Source organism: Populus nigra, chromosome 15, assembly GCF_951802175.1.
Source record: "Populus nigra chromosome 15, ddPopNigr1.1, whole genome shotgun sequence".
NCBI classification, from domain to species: Eukaryota; Viridiplantae; Streptophyta; class Magnoliopsida; order Malpighiales; family Salicaceae; genus Populus; species Populus nigra.
The window spans coordinates 3,035,103-3,053,823 of record NC_084866.1 but is presented as its reverse complement, the minus strand read 5'-3'; the positions used below and the strand labels follow the sequence as shown (position 1 = coordinate 3,053,823).

Below are 18,721 nucleotides of genomic sequence, written 5' to 3'. Positions count from 1 at the left end.
CCAAATTCCACTCCTATCACTTCCCAATTTAAATACCCAAACCACCCCTGCTCATTAACCCTCATCCAACGACCAGTAACTACCCGTACACCTTAACTCAATCTCAACCGTTGATTTAATACTTTCAAGTTTATCCGTTCGATTACTCTCTCACTAATCTCACCCTCCATTTAATCTCAAAAAGAAATTCAAAATCTCGCTAGGGGGCGAGAGAGAGAGAGAGAGAGAGAGGGAGAAACCGAGGAAGAAACCACAGAAAAAACCCTTAAGCTCCCTGATTAACTTTTCATAAACAGTAATTACTGAGTTTAATTGAGAGCTAAAAACTCTACTTCTTTTGGGTTTTTTCTTTTAAATTTCCTTATATATATATATAAAAAATAAGAAACGAAGAGAGAGTTAGAGATAGTTGCTGTGCAGATTTTTTTACTTTTACTTTTTTTTTGTTTGCGGAAGGAGGGATTTTGTTGTTCTGATTTTTGATGGAACAGAGTGAAACGGTGACGGAATACACGCCAAAGAAATTGGCGCCACAGAAATTGGATTTCACGGCGCCGATTTGTAGAACTGCGCCGGCGAATGTCCCATCCCAGACACAGCAAGTGCAGGTGAATTTGCAGACACAAACTCCTCCGAGGCCGGAAATGCTTCCCCCTCCATATCAGGCACGGCCAGTGTCGCAGCATGAGGCGGTGGCGCAGCGGATACCGCACCCGGTGCATAAGATTTCGGCAATGCCGCGGGGGTGAGTTTTGAAAAATAAAAATTGAAACAGCTCTATGCTTTCGTTTTTTTTCTTTTTTCTTTTGTTTGTTTTGGTTTTAGTGTAATTATTTATAATATTTAGCATTAAATTGGGACATTTTTTAAAATTATAATTTTTTTATATATATAAGAAATCATTTTTTTTCTAAATTTTTGATAAATTAAAAAGTATAGTGTCATTTGTGGATTGAATATATTATAATAGGACTCTGTACATTGAATATAATTAGATTCAAGATGGACTGTGTTTTTTTTTAAAAAAAAATTATTGTTGTTAAAATTGCTAACTTGGCAAATAATTTGTGTGAAATTCCTCTTTCAGCAAGCAAGACTCCCCTGGATCACGGCTGGCGAATGATGGCACTCCTAAGAAACCAAAGCAATGTAATTGTAAAAATTCGATGTGCTTGAAATTGTAAGTGCTAGTGGGCTTTCTTTAGTATGAAAGATTGTTTATTTGTGGTTTAATGTGAATTTTAAAATGCTCTGTGGGGGAGATGGCATGTTATCCTTCCATAGATTGCATTGAAATGCCATTATGATTTTATTTTTTGGGGATATCATTAGCATGAGAGTTATGATTACCTCAATTTTTTTCATTACTGATCATTTTTCTTTCTGTTCAAGAAGTCCTGAGGGTGGGAACTGGAATTTTCTTTGACCTCTGTTAACTAATCCCATCTCTTGTTCTTTTAAGTTGTGGAATATCTCGTCATGATTTAGGTGAGTATAGTGTTGATTTCATGTGATTGTTTTTTTTCCATGTGTATCTAGGAATTGGTGAAGTTGATTGAATGAAATTGTTGAGTTGTGAGTTCTGTTTCCCTTACTGTATGATTTAGCAGAAGTACAATTTGTTGGGTTTTGCATTGAATTTTTAAGTAATTAGATGTGCAATTTTAATTTTGTAATGGATCATTATTTTTTTCCCAAAATCTTCCTTTTCATGATTAACAAGCAACTTCCTGGACCTTTTAGGTATTGCGAGTGCTTTGCTGCTGGAATTCATTGTAATGGTTGCAACTGTTTAAATTGTCGTAATAATGTTGAAAATGAAAAAGAGAGGAAAGAGGCAGTTGAAACAACCCTTCAGCGTAATCCAAATGCTTTTAGACCAAAGATTGCTAGCAGTCCGCATGGATCTCGGGATACCACGGTATGTATGTAGTTTGTCTGCTTCGCATTTTGAATGATAATGTTTGACATCTGATGATATTTTCTGATTTGATTGTTTTAAACTTTACGAAATAATTCTATATGCGTACTACAGGCATCATTTATTTGAATCCAATGGCTGGGCATGAGTAATTCGTTTTGAGTTTGAGCACCGTCCATTCCATTTGAATTTTATTTGGCATAAGCGCATAGATCATTCTTATCAAAGCCTGCTCCCTTTGTACAATCTGCATTGTTTCTATTTTCACCCTTACTTTTCCATGAAGTAAGGTTCATTGGCAAAGAAATGTTTTCTGTGACTGCTATAGGCTAAAGATTGAACTAGAAGAGATTCATGTATTGGTTCTTAGATCAAAATGAACTTCTTATTTTTGTTTAAAAATTGAATTTTTATTTGTCAGTTATGGTTTCTATTCTCATTACGGCTTGCAATCCATCTAAAACTTTCCAAATTTTTTTTTAAAAAATCCAGGAAGATGCACAGGAAGTTCAAATGTTGGGAAAACACAATAAAGGATGTAATTGCAAGAGATCAGGGTGCCTCAAGAAGTATTGTGAGTGCTTCCAAGGAAATATCTTCTGCTCTGAGAATTGTAAATGCTTGGAATGCAAGAATTTCGAAGGTAGTGATGATAGAAGGGCTCTCTTTCATGGCAGTCCTCATGCCACAGCTTATGCACAACAGGCAACGAATGCAGCAATTAGTGGGGCCATCGGATCATCTGGCTATGGGACCACTTTGGCATCCAAGAAAAGGAAAAGTGAGGAACTGTTTGGCATAGCAACCAAGGATCAGTCTGCTCACAGTACTGCGAAATTCTCACAGGTTACTTTCATAATGTTCATAGATATGAGAGATCTACTTCATTCTTATAATGTTTCACTCTTTATGTTTAACTGTTGAAACATAATACGAATGGGAAAATGATATGTATACAAACATATGAACTAAATTTTCTTACAAACTGATGTGCTAACTGATAAATGCAGGCCCCACAAATATTAAATGTTTGGTTAAGAATGAAAAGAGTAATTGCCAGGCTGTTTTGTATGAAAATTTTGTATGTATAGAATTGCTTTTTTGGATTACTTCATAATCAATCCACCATTGATAGCCGTACTCCTATATTAGGGGTGTTGCTTCAATGAAAATAAACTCTTTGCCCTTCAAATATTGGCTGCCATGTTTTTTGTTCCTGTAATTTATTGCTTCAAAATACTTGTTTAGTACTTTTGGATTTCAAGAATAGCTATACTAACAGTCTGAATGTTCTTTGAGAAGGAAAAAGCTTACACATTTTAGCTCATCTTTAACATTGATAAATATAGAATTTATTTATTTTTAATCTCATTTCTTCCCAGTTCAAAATAGTAACTTGATGTTCTTTCATCTTTCATCCTTTTCCTTTATTTATTTTTTATTTTATTTTCCACTAGGGAAATACACTGAGGAATTCTGCTGCCTTTTCATCTCCATTATCTGTCCCTGTTTCTCGCACTGCTAATGGGGCAGTATTGGGATCAACAAAACCCACATACAGGTAACACTTTTTCTGTAATTCTCCTGCACAATGTTAATGAAAATTTTCTCCTTTTTTTCTATCAATTCAAGAACCGAGAACTGATTAGCTCACATCCACATGAGTGAAGGTCCCCATTGGCAGGTGTACTCAAACCACAGTTTGTGAAGGAGATATGCACCCTCTTGGTCACGATTTCAGGAAAAACAACAGAGGCACTTGCAGGTTTTCCTTTGCCTAAAGAAAAAAATGTGCCTGTTTCTCTGCATTTTATTTATAGCTATGTTTCCAGGAGTTTCTAGTTTTTTTTGTGTCAATCTGTACACAGAAAACTTTAGAATAATATGTTGCCTGATTATGTTGTTGTTTAAAGATATCTGGAAACATATCAACTGTGCTGCCAAGGAAAAAAAAAAAACTATTATCTTCAATTATCATGAAATAACTATTTCATATAATTTTGTTTCCAAGTCCAGTTACTTGATGAGATCCACGCTGAAGTATATTTCTTTTATTAGATTGATGGAAATTCAGTTTCTATCATTAAGTGATGAAGAGGTAGTAGTTGGAGGGACAGGGTTGTAGAGCTATTTGGGACTAAAGAGAGAAGATTTACCTGTGGAGAGGGAACAATGCCCCCACCCCATGCAACAATTTGAATAGTACAGCATCAGTCATCACATGCTATAACATCTGATATTTTAGCCATTTATTAAGGTCTTGAGCTTGATATTTAGTATTTATTTCCTCAAACACTTTTGCCCTTGGAATTCTATTGGTTAGTTATTGAAAATATATTTTTCTTCACGTTTTTATTTATTTCTCATAGAAAAATGTTACCAGATAAGTTTGCTAGAAAATTGGTTGGTGTGAGCATCTGGGAGATGTCAGATGGTTATCTGTTTCTTTGTGACATAAGATATTTGATTCACTCTCAATCATTAACTGATCATTTCCAGGAAAAGTAGGAAAAATGGATACACAGTCCGAGAGAGAGAATATTGAAACTTATTCTGCTTCTCCCACTCAAGAGAAGGAAAGTAGTCTAAAAGGATGGAATGCCATAGAACACATGCCTGATGACTGTCTAAATGGGAACAAAGCAGAAAAAGATGGAAGCATTGATTCAGGTGATGTTGAGAATGCCAGGCCATCCTCCCCTGATATTGATTTGATGTGCCATGAAGAGGAGATGATGTTTATGGAAATGGGGTCCCCAATTGGAGTGGCACGGCATTGTCAAAGCAAAACCCAGAAACCAGATGATGGATATGAGTGCTCACAGCTCCACGCAGAGCAGGAAAAGATCATCTTGACCAGTTTCCTCGAAATTCTTAATAGAGTGAGCACTTATGGTAGCATAAAAGTATGCCAATCAGGTATTTCCTGCCTACTGAAAAAACCATGCATAACGTGTTCAGCTGCTGCATTAAATCTGCTAAGATTCTCACATAATTATATCTTTCCCAAAAGACTGGTTAATTTGACTCTTTCATGAAAGAGGCATTCTCCAATTTATGCTTGCTGTTCAAGCAGTTAGTTAATATTTATGATATTCAAGATGGTTTGATGTCCTACCTTTGGTCATTGGATGACGGTGTTGATGAGGCCTATTATTGCAGACTGCTGGTGCAATGATGAAAGAAAAGGCAATTAAAGATGAAAACTACTTTTGGAAACTCTTGAACCACTTTTTCTTGTTTTCAAAGTTCCAAAAATAGGTTGTCAGTTTTTATTTTCTTTAAGAACCAAACAAGCAAGTTTTATATATTTTTGAAAAACAAGAAATTAAAACTGCAAATGATACCAAACCGCCCCACATTACTCAATTGTAGCTCTCAAGCAATTCTCCCTCTGTGTATGTGAGAGAGACACAGAGCTGATTGTCACTTTCACCAAGCATGGTGAAGAGATTTGATCTTTTTTGGTTGCTATTGAGCTCTTGTCAGGCACTGAAATTCACAAGTGATCTATGAGAAATGATCCTTCCTCTTTAACTTTCTGAAATAATGTTTTCTTCTTTGACCAAATGTGAAACAGGAAACCAAAAAGAACCTGCTGTGAGAGACACCGTAAAAACTGGAATTGAAACGGTAAATCACAGAAATGGATATCATAACAGAGGCGCAGCTACTCTTGTTTTGAATGGCGATCCTCCAAATAAAGCAGCATCACCAATTCAAAAAGAACTCACAGAAAGAAGCACCATAAAAGCTGGAACTCAAATGGGTAACCTTAAGGCTCATCATAGTAATGGCACGACGCAGTCTCCTGTTATCGCAAATCTTGCTTCCACTGCTCTTCCTATAAAGGCTGCATCCCTTGTTCAACAAGAATCTGTAGAGAGAGGCACCAAAACAGCCAGAAATGATATAGGAAATCACAGTGGATATGATAATGGCATCGTGAAATCTCCTGTTCTAGCACCTTCTGCTTCTAATACTGATCTTCCAGTAAAAGCTGCATCCCCTGTTGAAAATCGAGAGAGAAACCCAGCAGGAAAGAGTTGCAGTTAAGGAGGGAAAAGTACCTTGGAAGCATCACCAATTCTCTTTGCAATGTAGGAATGATATCCCACTGTTTTTGATTGAGTTAGTTAGAAGCTCACCTAGCATTTGAAACATTTTTTAGTACAGATTAGAAGATACGTATTTCTCCTTGTTTTATGCCATCACCTGGTATATGTAGTGATACTTGTAAATGGTAAAGTATTTCTGTCTCTCATGGCAATTTGGCTGTGCACATTACTTCACATCAATTTGTAAACTCATTCTTCGATCTAATACTGCATTGCATTTTTTCAGCTTTCATGTCTTTTCTAGTAGAAGTTGATGTCCCCCCCCTCCTGGCATTCATTGGAAGAGATCAGCCGAAGGGTGATCGTTTTGTAAGCCCTTAATTTGGACGACCCAAAAAACAAGTATGCTCCTTGAAAACAAAGTCATCGAGGAGCCCAATTGACTCGTTAAACAATAGTGCTCGTGAAATTATCTAAACCTAACCCCATGCTTAAACAAATAAATCTGTTAATTATTATTATTCTGTAGGCCAATGTTCCTGGAAAGACCTCTAAGCCTCAACATTGAATCCATATGAAACCATGACATCTTAACTGGGTCTTGGAGCCTAAAGGAACAAAGTAGAGCAGAGCTTTTTCATGTGGACATCAACTCCTTCAAGTCTATTCTGAGTTCTGACCATTCAAATGCTAACTAGTATGTATGGCGCAGTTTTGACTTTCGAACATCACATCTCTTTCTACGTGAAACCTGCATGTCGCACGTGCAAAACCCGAAACTCCACCCGTGTGTAGACTCAACTCCCTTGTTTAAGAACATGCCCGCCAAAACAAGAAACTAACCACAAATACCAGACACAGACACAAATTGTAAGAAAAGCGAAGAGTGAGGTCAAAATGGAAAGAAGAGGAAGAAGAAGAAGAAGAAGCTGTTTTTGTTGTTGATGCTGAGAAGCTGAGGTTCGAATTCCTTCGGGTCCTGCGTGGTAGAAGTACTACTGAAGGTTACTAATCTAAACCAAACCCTACATATCTCACTGTTGTTGTAAGATAAGAAGCTTCGCCCATTGTGGGTGTACGAATGATGGTTTGTTTGGAAGGGGTTTGTCCATGATGTTTTTTATTGGTTTTAATATGCTTAATTTTCTTGAAATAAGGTTTGGTTTTCAGTTCCATTGCTTGTGGAACCTGCAAAGCCAATGAAGGATCCCTTGTTTCAAAAGAGAATCCACGACCAACTTTCAGTGAGGTTAGATTGGGGTCTGTCTCTCCTTTTTAGCATTTTTTTTTTGAAATGATCATTGGTACGAGGACAAAGAAAAACGTTTAGAGTTTGTTGATGAGCTGTTTTGTTGATAGGCAATGAAGTCTTGTCTGAAAGTAGAGATTGAAAATTCCTAGAGCTTAATCAAAGAGGAGAATCTTTATTTGACTATTGAGGTAAATCTTGCATGAATTGCTATATAATTTTGTTTCTATATTGTTAATCTTGCAGTACATTGGGTAATTTATTTAGTTTTTGAAATGGGTTTGATGCATGGAAGAAGTATTTTATTATTGTGTTGAGGTTATTGACAAGTAAGAGATCACATCGGTTTGCCGGTGTTGTTTTTGAGAATGAAAGGGAGGAAAGAAAGAAAATGTGTTGTTTTTCTACATATCACATATAATGTGATTGGTCTTGCGGCTGCTGTTGTGGTTTGAAAAAATTGTTTTATAGAAAGTAATTTTAATTCAGATTGATTTGAAAAAATATATGTTTGATTAAAACTATGATTAAAATTGAGATTGACCAAAAAGTAATTTAATGTGTTTGGTTAAGAATGCTTTTGAAATTGAGGTTATAAAATAATTTTTAAAAATATATATTAATATTGATGGTTTTTAATTTAAATATTATACATTTAACTATTGCTATTATATCATGAAATAAATAATACTTTATATAAAATATTTTTTTTGTTCCATTAAACTATCTATAATTTCATCACGTATGAAATACATCCGACAAGAACTATATTTTTCATAAATTTTTTAAGAGCGCAACAATATCAGGTAAAATATAATTAGAAATAAAATTAGGATTGCGATCAAATTTTGCAAATTCTACATCATCAAGTAATCTTCGTCTAATTTATGTAGTGTCATTAAATAATGTTTAACACTAGTTTTTTTTAATAAAACACAATTAAAAATATATTTTTTTATTTTGTTGCGTCGGACCCGGTTCAATAGCTTTGAACCGGTCCAACCAGAACAGTGGAACCATGCTTCACTATTCGGAATAAAATCCATGATCAGTGGAGCATGCTCCACTGTTAATACGTTTTATTCCTTACAAGAAGCTGCTCCTCTTGGAAACCTGTGGCACACCACAGTTACAAGTGGGTCCCACGAAGAAAAAACGGATGGGAGATACATGGATGAATGACAGTTTGGTTATATACATTAAGAAATATATCTTCGATAAGATTGATAATGAAGTTATTATGAAGTGGTTTTAAAGTATGAAAACTCGAAGAAAACAATTATAATGTAAGTTTTTTTTATTTTAAAGTATTTTTAAATTAATTTTACTTAATATGAATTACTATATATGTTTTGAATTGATTTCTAACACATATCTATATAATATAATATTTGTTAGTAATTTGCTCCCTCAATTAAAAAACTCTGGCTTTGCCACTATTAGTAACCCACCCATCAAAATCCACACATACCATCTCATAAAGCAATTTTAAACATTGAATCTTGTAACTATAAATAAAGATGAGGAAGCAACTTACAGAGAATAAAGAGAGTACACTATTATTAAGAGACCATAGACCAGAGACAAAAGATAAAGATTGGGGAGGAGGTTATGGGATAGAAGAGAGCAAATTGTTGAGAGAGAAAGAAATGAGAGCAACCATGAGATGAAAGGAAATTAGAAAATTAAGGTTTCATGAAAAATAAACCTTTTATACCTTGATTTAGTTGAAGCTACAAATTGAACCGATTCAGTTTGGTTTAGACAGTTTCAAAATGTTGGACTTTACCTTGAACCAAGCCATAAAGTTTTTGGGTTTTTTAATTAGTTTTTCCTCAGTTTGGTTTTTCGATTAATTTTTTTTTGGTTTCCTTGGTTTTTTAGTTGTTTGATTTTTTTTATTCATCCCTATTTAGTATATGATGTTGTCATTATGCCAGAACAAGAATTGTGTTAATCGATAACTTGTTTGAGCTCATTTAAGAAGACATGACTTAAGCACAAATACTCGCTTAAATAGATAACAAGACTTATGCATTAACATATCAATACAACATCAATTCCCATGTTATAAACTTCCAAATAAGGATAGTAATGAGTACCCACAAGTAATGTTGTCAAAATCACGAGTTAATTCGTAAAATCTAGATTTTATAAGTGTTAATATATCTAACGTGTAAAATCAGACTAAAAACTCAAAAAACAGTAAAATCGGTCAAACTCGATAAAATCAATAAACTCGCACCGATTTTATGAGTTTGAAAAAAGTATAAAATTGTGCAATCTAGTAATTTGTATCTTAGCAATTTCATTGTTCTAAATTTATATCTTGCAAAAATTGTGCAATCTGATAATTAAGGGCTTGATTTTGACTATAATTATTATAATTTTTTTAACAATATAATTTATTTGTGTATTTCATTTCTGTAAAATAAAAATACATATTCATTTTCATTTATAACAGTTCCTTATGTAAACTATTAACATATCAATCGACAATTTTCTATATTTTAGCTAACAAATATGTAGAATAAAAGTTGTAAATTAGCATGCTTGACTCTTGAAGTAATTAATGTTAAATGACCTATCAAAATTTAAAGAGACTCGTTTCTTGTCAATGACAAAGTGAGTTAATTTGTCCAAAAAATAGAAGAATCAATGTGAAAAAAATAAAGGTGTTTGGACTTTTCTATTGTTTATTTCATTTTTATTTTAATTGTGTTATATTGTTAATTGTTAATATATAATTAGTTAAAATATTTTACTTATAATTTTACGATTCAAGTTTACGATCCAAATTTATATTATATATTACATGTCGTGTCAAAAAATAGTTTTTGACAACGTTGCCCACAAGTCGAATTTCTTAATTTTCATACCATATCTATTATTTATTGGGTAAAAAATTTAAATATCCATAAACTATATATTGAGTTTTGGATATTCATATTAATATCCATTATCTGCTTATTATTATACAATAATATATATATATATATATATATATATGTTAGATTCAAACTATGTATAAATATTCTACAAATATATTTATATGTTAGATTTGGATAATTTTCAATTTGAATTTGATAAAATCTATAACTTACCCATTAACAATTAGAAAAGCTAATTATTCAAAAATTACTCACCCATCAGTTCAATATCAGTTCAGATGCCAACTAAAACTGTAACCACCATGGCCCTGCTCAACCTAGTCAAAAGCAAATTCTCATTTTTTTTTTTTTAAATACACTCTTGCTCAAAATTTTATTAAGTATTTTATTGCTCTTATGAAGTTGTACGAGAACTGGCTCAAGCAGGGTTTGGCGAGTTCACAAGCAGTATCACTACTTGTTCGTTTCCAAAATTACTAGTTCAATATGTCAGGAACCTTTCCGTTGCTTGTCAGATGAATTAGATGCCGAAAAATGGCAGATTTTTCTATCATTGACAAATGTCCATTAGGTCTCAACAATAATTTATCCTTTTTGTCCAATGTATATGCGGTACCAAGTTCCAAGCACAGCAAATGGTTGGAGTTTCAAGTTCAACAGCTCCAAATGTCATTGACATTTGTTCTAACTTACGATGATAACAAGACGTCGTTCTTATGACGAAGAAATCAAATTCCACAAAATCACCCCTTCTTTGGGGAGGCTGCAAGTCTTGTATACATTCTTGCCATGGATTGATAACCTCTGACATCACCAGAACGTAGAAGGTTGCCTGCACAAGTGTTACGGTCCATTAGGAAGATACTAAATCATTATCCATCCACACACATCAAATCTGCAAAACTTGGTTAATGATTTGTCAAAGCTCAAAAAGAGAGACACCATTTGATGCATAATCCTATAGTTCATCCTGTCAAAGTAGCTCCTTTGATGTTTCCGAATTATGCCCGATGGCCTCAATTCAATTCCAGTATACAAGTGACTACGTTCTATATGCAAGAAGAAAATACTCTGGCATGGAATTTATGCCATGAATAGTGAAACAAATAATCATTGCCCTTGGTTAATTAAAACCTAAATGATGGTGATTAACTCATGGCAATGAATTTTGTGATCGATGGAGCATGATTCCACATAAAAACCTAAATTAACCAGAAAAGGGAAAAAAGCCAATAACAAGCTAAGCCTTCACAATACCAGTTCCTTTCCGATCATTGCATTCTCAGCCATGGCACTTCCAAACCACCAAAGGAGAAACAACTTTAATGGGAATGGCTAACTAGCATAAGCATGATGTGTCAAAGAAAAGAGGTAGATAGTACAGGAGAGAGATTTCTGATTTTTAAGGACCCTCTATTACCAATTATACATTTTTACCATACCAAAGGTAGATACTATCAGAGATCTCATCGATCCCTGAAGAACCTTCTTTAGGAATTACCCCAATATCATGAGTTACTGCTTCCTTTGAGATAGTAACAATGAAAAAGTACATAAACTAAATGTTAAATCATTGTATCAGCATAAAGGCATTGCTATTGATTATTGGTTTTTGGTCATCAGTCAAAGTAAATATATAATGTTCAAACACAAAGTACATAAACTAAATTACCTGAATCACAGTTTAGAGGACTATCAGGTTCTGGGTGGGCCATCAAAGCAATTATAGCCCTACAAACAGACTGCAGAGTCCAAGCTGGGCTCCAAGCATTCTTCAAGATATCAAGGCATATTTCTCCTGTCTGCAAGAGAAATTAATCATAGACCATGGTCAGTACTCAACCAACCATCTTGGGTATTACATTCCAAAAGCTTTAAACAGCACGAGTATGCTAAAACATTTAGACAGATTTTGAACTCTCTGATTTATATTTAAGATTCAACAGAATCTTGAGAACACCATGGATCCTTGCCTTTCCTTCTTGTTTTCAAACAAGCTCTTAAAGTGGAATTTCCTTATACAAACTCCTTAAACTTTAAATTAAACAGATATAGAAACCCTGGGATCAATAGAGGAAAAAGGCGCATATCAACAAATACTACAACCAGGCCAGTCCTTTCCTTAGAAAACAGATTTATAACTAGTTCCAAATAATTGTACCAACATGGCATCAGCAACAGGAAAATATATTCTCAATTCCAAGGTTGTACATATCAAAACTTAATTTAAAATCTCCACCCGATTCTACAAGCAGTTAACACTCTGCTTCACACGGTTAAAAAAAATCAAGTTTAGTCAGAAAAACCGTAAAACAAGAGCCATTAGCAGCTCACAGAACTCGGGTGTAAGCAAAAGACTATTTATGAGCTCTTTATCACAGTACTAATTGCCAACATTATCGTACATGTCAAGTCATTTCTTACGGATCTTATGTAATGTTTTAAATCAACCAAATAAACGAGCTATAAAAGACAAGAGGCCAAATGGATAGAGGTTGAGCTGGAATCATGATTATATAGAGGGGGTTGAATGCAACAAAATAAACTCCAAATGAATACACCATATAATAATAACACATGGATTATAATTTACTTTGAAGGTAATAAAGACATAAAATGTAGGTTACACATATAGCTCATTACATATTCGATCACAATTGGTTTTGGGATTGAAGTTATTTCACGTTAAAAATACATAGTTGCTGACAGTGAAAAACAAAGAAATTGCAGTAAAAATCATTAAACACTGCTTTAAGATAAAAGATCATCATCTGCCTGCAAAACATTGATTAAGCAGCAGCCATATCATACCGTACCAAACAACTCATACCTTAAAATGCACATTTGGGTGAAATATTTTTGTCAAGAACCGCACTTGCGGAGGCTGCAAAGGATACTGTTCCGGAACAGAAAACACAAGCTGGAAAACTCCACCCTCAAAAGGAGTCTCCGACGGTCCCTACGCGCGCACAAGACCAATCCATCCATAAAAGAACAGACTTTTTTCATATATGACACAAAAAAACTTACAAACATGTTACCTTGATTAGAGCAGTCCATTTAAAAATGTTAGTATCATCACAAGCTAATTGAATATCAGGATCAGCTACTTTCTCTCTCTGAACCTCTTTGTATTCCTTAAATAACCTCGCTCTTGATGCCTGCATTTCCCCTTTCTTTTCTTTTAATTCCTAAAAATTACTCGCTACACGAATAAATAAAAATATATTATTATTACTATTATCAACAGAGGCCGCCGCTAACCTGCATGTTTACAAACCACTGGTTGTTGACTTGAAAAATTCTTTCAAGAGTCAATCAACTGGACATACTTAGAGAGATAAATAATCAGTTAATAACTCATTAATATATATATATATATATATATATATATATATTACAGATTTCTTGATTCTGATTCTCTCGGGATCCAAACAGGTTAGTGATGATCGGTACCGGTTAGATCAAGCTAAATAATACGATAATTGAAAGTAATTAAGAAAGGATTAGAATTAGAATCTCACCTAAAGGAAAGTTATTGAGAAGAGAGGTTGGAGGAGGAGGAGCTTCTTCGATTCGATTCGATAATTAGTTGAAAAGGCTTTGAGGAGTTTTTGTTATGTGTATCGTGGTTTATAAGTTCTTTCTTTTTCCACCGTTTGGGTATCTGACTATCTGCACCGTTGATGAGATCATCGATGGATGAGAATTGTCTGATGATAATATTTTAATCGCGGAACGTTGTATGATGTGATGCATACGTGGCGGCGAGAACGAGAGAGCGAGAGTATACAGTCTAGGGAAAGGGTTCCTCCTGGGATAATTTAAGATCAGAAACCGAACATGTCGGCTTTCTGGCTCGTTAGTGTCTGAGCTATTTTTTGTATTTTAAAAATATTTTAAAAAAAGTTTAATTTTTTTAATTATTTTTTTTCATATCATTCATATATTAATATTAAAAATAATTTTTAAAAAATAAAAAAATATTATTTTAAAACAAAAAATATTTTAAAAAATAATAATTACTACACTCTCAAATATCTTCTCTACTATTAATTTTAATAGTAAAACAATACATTTAAGGCATATTTTTTTCCCTAAAAAATACCAAAATAATAGAAAAATCATAAAAAATTTGGAGATTGATTTCTTGGTAATATCTTTGTTATGAAATGGGTAAGTGTTGATTTTTTTAATGCTTTTATAAATATTTTTATGTGCTTTTTAAGATTTTAAAAGAAAATGGTCTGGTTTATTCTTATATAATGCGGTGAATTTTTAATTTTGTCTTTATATCTCTAATTATTCCAATTTAATCTCTAAATTATTATACTTTTTTTTTCATCCAAACTAACAAAAAATTCACATAGCTTTCACATGATATATTTTGATGTCCAAAATACCTTTGATTCTTAATAAAGTAAGTAGCTCATATGTTCTTGTATTTTAAAGGTTATGTCTAATAAATCATTATGTGTATATTTATATCAATTATGTTCTTAATTTTAGTTAATATATCCATGTAAAGATCACTACTAGAAAATTAACAAATACAAACAGAAATACTGATAAAATGTTTTCATCGACAAATTATAGTGAATTTTACCAACAGAATATTCCTTCGTTATATTTATTAGTAAATACTAACGAAAATATTCCCTTGGTATATACCGAGGGAATTACAGTGGGGAAAAAAGGAATTAAAACTAAGCTAAAAAGTACAATTACGTGTTATTTATACCGATGATATTAATATCATCGGTAATTCTGTCTGTAAACCCGGTGGTAAACTATTCACTTCTCTATGACACTGTTCATTATGTCAATTACAAAGGGTATCACCGACGAACTAATTTCATCGGTATTTTTCAAAGAGCTCTGGAATTGTTCACTTCTCAATTGCACGGTTAATTATTGTTCTTTATAGATGAAATCACCAATGGACTGAAAAGTCATTAGTGATATTTGAAGGGTTTTTAAAAATTTTATATTAAATTGAAAATTTAAATTAAATATTATAGACAGAATCACCAACAGACTGAAAAGTCATCGGTGATATTTGAGGGGTTTCTAAAATTTTTTTATTAAATTGAAAATTTAAATTAAATATTACAAACAGAATCACTGATAAAATGATTAAAAATATTAATATCTAATTAATCGTCAGTAAAATGCCCAAAAAAAAAGACTAGAATCCCTTATTTCATAACAAACGTGCCTCCTCCCCATCTTTTTCTTCCCTCTTTCCCTAATGTAAAAAACACCAACTTCTCTTTCTTTCTTTATCTTCTCTCCTCAACTACTTCTCTTCTTTTCTTTTCTTCTCCACACGCAGGTATGTCTTCTCCTCTCTTCTTCTTTTCTCTTCCTAGTTTATTTTAATTAACATACTTTATGAACTTATTTTTTATTTTCATTTCTCAGCTTCACTTGCAATTACATGAAGGTAAGATTTTTTTTTTCCTCTTTTTTTTTGTGTTTTTTTTCATTATATATTTTTTAATTTTTCTATTCTTAATAATTGTATGATGTTGTTGTAAGATTTTGTTTTCATATGAGATCAATTTTGTTGGAATTTTTTTTTAATTTTGTTGTTCAATTTCAATTAAATTATTATTTTTTTGCTGGATTATGGGTTCTGAAATAGGTTTTCTAGGTTAGGTGGAAGTTGTTTTTAGTGTATTTATTTATTTGTTACCGTTTTTTTTTTGTGTTATTTATTTGTTGCAAATTTGTTTGAGTTGATTTTCTTCTTCTTTTTTCCAAACAACTTAGTTCCTGAGTATTATAGAGTGTTGATTTATATTAATTTAATTATTTTCTACATCTATTAAATAGATTTTTTTAAAAAAATATTTTTAAATAATTACTAATGGTATTACCGATTGATTAAGTCTAACGTTGATATATTTCAGAAAGTTGGAAAAGAATTACTGTAAATGTCATTGTGCCACTATTTTATCACTAACAGAATTCCATAAGTTATTTTTGTCAGTTATATGGCAAAATTCCTGAGGAAATACCATCATAATAAAGCAGGCAAAGTTTTTATTTTGCGTGTTTTTTCTGTCAATAAATCTATCGGTAATTTTATTATTGACAGACTCAGTGATAGACCAAAAATTATGGATGAGAGTTTTACTGACGGAGCATTTTTATCCGTGAGCCCATCGATAAAGTTAGTTCTCACAGAATAAGAGTATAAATACCAACAGAAAATTCCATCGATATTTCTAAGAGTTCTAGTAGTGGGTAGTTCATGTAAAAACTAAACTTGGATATTATGTGAAATTCACTTGAAGAATTCAGGTAATTTTAATAATATATCATAATTTCAACTTCATCTCTTTATAAAAAAAATACATATGATATCTTAAGAAAATAAGACAAGCATGAATTATTAGAATTTAAATTTATTTTTAAATATGTTTGTTTATCATGTATTAATTAAACATACAAAAAATAACAAATCATGCATTTGTCTCGTATTCTTAGATATTAGAGGAAAATCATTTGGTTTTAAAAGTTAAACTTAAAGGATAGTTAACATGCATAAATTTATTAACTTGGATCGTATTTTATGATACAATAAAATATTTGAGATCTAATTAAAAATTAAAAATGTAATAAGTATAATTATACATAAAAAAAACTTATTAGAGGTGTTGTTATCCACTTTTGATCCAATAAAAAAATCAAGAAAAGAAAATACAAAATACAAAATACAAAAGGATATACAAGAAGAAACCTTAGAAGATTGTCCAAGTTGGTGGTGAAGGACCAAAATGAAAAGTGAAAAAGTTGAAGGATCAAAATGTATAATATTGATAAAATTGACGACTCAATTCTGATTGACAAAGGGGTCCATTAGTGAAAATATTTTTATTTTGGGTAAAGACATACAAATTTAGATAGGTAAAGACTTAATGAAAATTTTGGAAGGTTTAATTATTTTATTGAGGACTTAATTGAAAGAAAATTTGATTTTTGAAGTCAATTTAGGCTTTAATTGGAAGAAATTAAAATCTGGGAGTCGAAATACAATTTTAAAGAGTAAATTTGGTCAAATTAGGGGCTTAATTACATAAATATTAAAGTTTGATGAGAAATTAGAGACTTGATTGAAGAAGTCCAAAACCAAGGACCAAACTGAAAAAGATGCATAATTGTAAGGGTTAAATTGAAGAAAATTAAAAGTTTGATAGTCAATTAAAGTTTAAAGTGCACAAATCAGAAACCAAGGACCAAGATAAAAATAACGTTGAACTTTGAGGCTGATGATTAAGTTTGACAGGGATGAAATTGCATGAAATTAAGAGTTCGGCCACTATTCAACTTCTTCTTAACAGTTTTTGTTGATCGAGTAGGCATTTTTAGGCGAATAAATGTAACATCTCTGACCACCTCTAGGTTATAACCACCATCATTCAACTGAGAAACACCCCCTCTATAAAGATCAGTTGCTCGTATCAAATATTTACATCTTATTTTCTTCAACGAACTCAACAACATCTTATTTCTGTCATCACTGCATTTTTAGATTCTTTGTTGATCAAGTTGGCACCAGTAAACGAATGAATGTGGAGCTACAAACTTCTTAATTGAGCAAGAATAAATCCAATTAAAAGGTATGCTTCTCATCTACCAAGTTCAGGTGGTCTCTAATGACGTTGACATCGGAGTTGCTTCGGCGAAACCTAGAAATTGGTTAACTTAGTTAGCCTTGACTAAGATACTCATTTGTTCATACTTAACAATTCTCAGATGGTTCTTATCAAGGGTCATAAATCTTTCATCCCAAATTAAAAGGTGAGGGATGCATGCCTTTGTCTCGGAGTAAAACAAAACCACCTAGGCAAATTTGTTACAAAACCACCATCCAAAAACCATTGAAAGACAGAGGTTCCAGTTGTTAATATTTTTCCAAAACTCTCTTATTTTGATTAAAAAGCTAAGTTTTGATCAATTTATGTTTAAATTCATCAAGAACCCTAGCAAAATTCTATAAATACCCCCTAGAAATGAAAACAAATTGAGAGGAAAAACATAAAGAAACACACTGTGAAAAGATACTGGTGTGAAGGTTCAAAAGCTTAACATAATGAGTCTAACAAGTTTTGGAAAGAAAAGATGGTGAAAGGGGAAAAAGGAAAAAAAAGAGAAGAAAAACAGCAGTCAATAGCCAACAAGCTTAAAGAAGGTATAACCATGTAAAAATTCAAGGGTGGAGCTCATGTGGCTTGCCTATTTATGTTTTCTTAAAATTTAAACCTCTTTTGATGTTGTTTGAGCTTATCCGGTATTTTTTTGGTTTGATTTTGGTGTTGGAATAATCTGATGTTTTTCAACAAAGTTTATTTTGTTTTTGTTCTTGTTTTAAGCATGTTTTAGATTGCTTAAACTTTTGTTATAATAGTTTGTTTAAGTTTTGGTCGATAATATGTTGATGGGGCTTGCACTGAAGGCATGATTTTTGGTTTTGATGCTTGTTTGATTTTGTGTTTTTAGCTCAATAACATATTGATGATGTATTTGAGATATTTTAATTGGTGTTTGAATATGTTTTGTAATAAAATAGTAAGTTGCTTTTATTTGTAGGTGA

General features: G+C 32.4%; 2 protein-coding genes across 4 annotated transcripts; one reads left to right on the top strand and one right to left on the bottom strand.

Annotated features, from left to right (window-relative positions):
* The first annotated feature begins 220 nt into the window (after positions 1-220).
* Positions 221-6,264, top strand: LOC133674212 (protein tesmin/TSO1-like CXC 6). The gene is made up of 8 exons (XM_062095231.1): positions 221-745; positions 1,088-1,180; positions 1,744-1,921; positions 2,414-2,767; positions 3,379-3,482; positions 3,592-3,686; positions 4,421-4,840; positions 5,502-6,264. Exons 1-8 carry the CDS (start codon positions 483-485, stop codon positions 5,975-5,977), a joined length of 1,983 nt encoding a protein of 660 aa, XP_061951215.1. The 5' UTR covers positions 221-482; the 3' UTR covers positions 5,978-6,264.
* Positions 6,265-10,639: 4,375 nt separating this feature from the next.
* LOC133673999 (protein PEROXIN-4-like) lies at positions 10,640-13,802 on the bottom strand. Of its 3 annotated transcripts, none has more exons than XM_062094962.1 (6): positions 13,644-13,727; positions 13,384-13,441; positions 13,161-13,280; positions 12,950-13,078; positions 11,792-11,921; positions 10,640-10,951 (listed from the first exon to the last, which is right to left on the bottom strand). In XM_062094962.1, exons 2-6 carry the CDS (start codon positions 13,387-13,389, stop codon positions 10,863-10,865), a joined length of 474 nt encoding a protein of 157 aa, XP_061950946.1. In that variant the 5' UTR covers positions 13,390-13,441; positions 13,644-13,727; the 3' UTR covers positions 10,640-10,862. The 3 variants fall into 3 exon arrangements, with proteins under 3 accessions (XP_061950946.1, XP_061950948.1, XP_061950945.1); XM_062094964.1 differs by having other exon boundaries at positions 13,384-13,450; positions 13,644-13,718; XM_062094961.1 differs by lacking the exon at positions 13,384-13,441 and having other exon boundaries at positions 13,161-13,324; positions 13,644-13,802.
* Between the last annotated feature and the right edge of the window lie 4,919 nt (positions 13,803-18,721).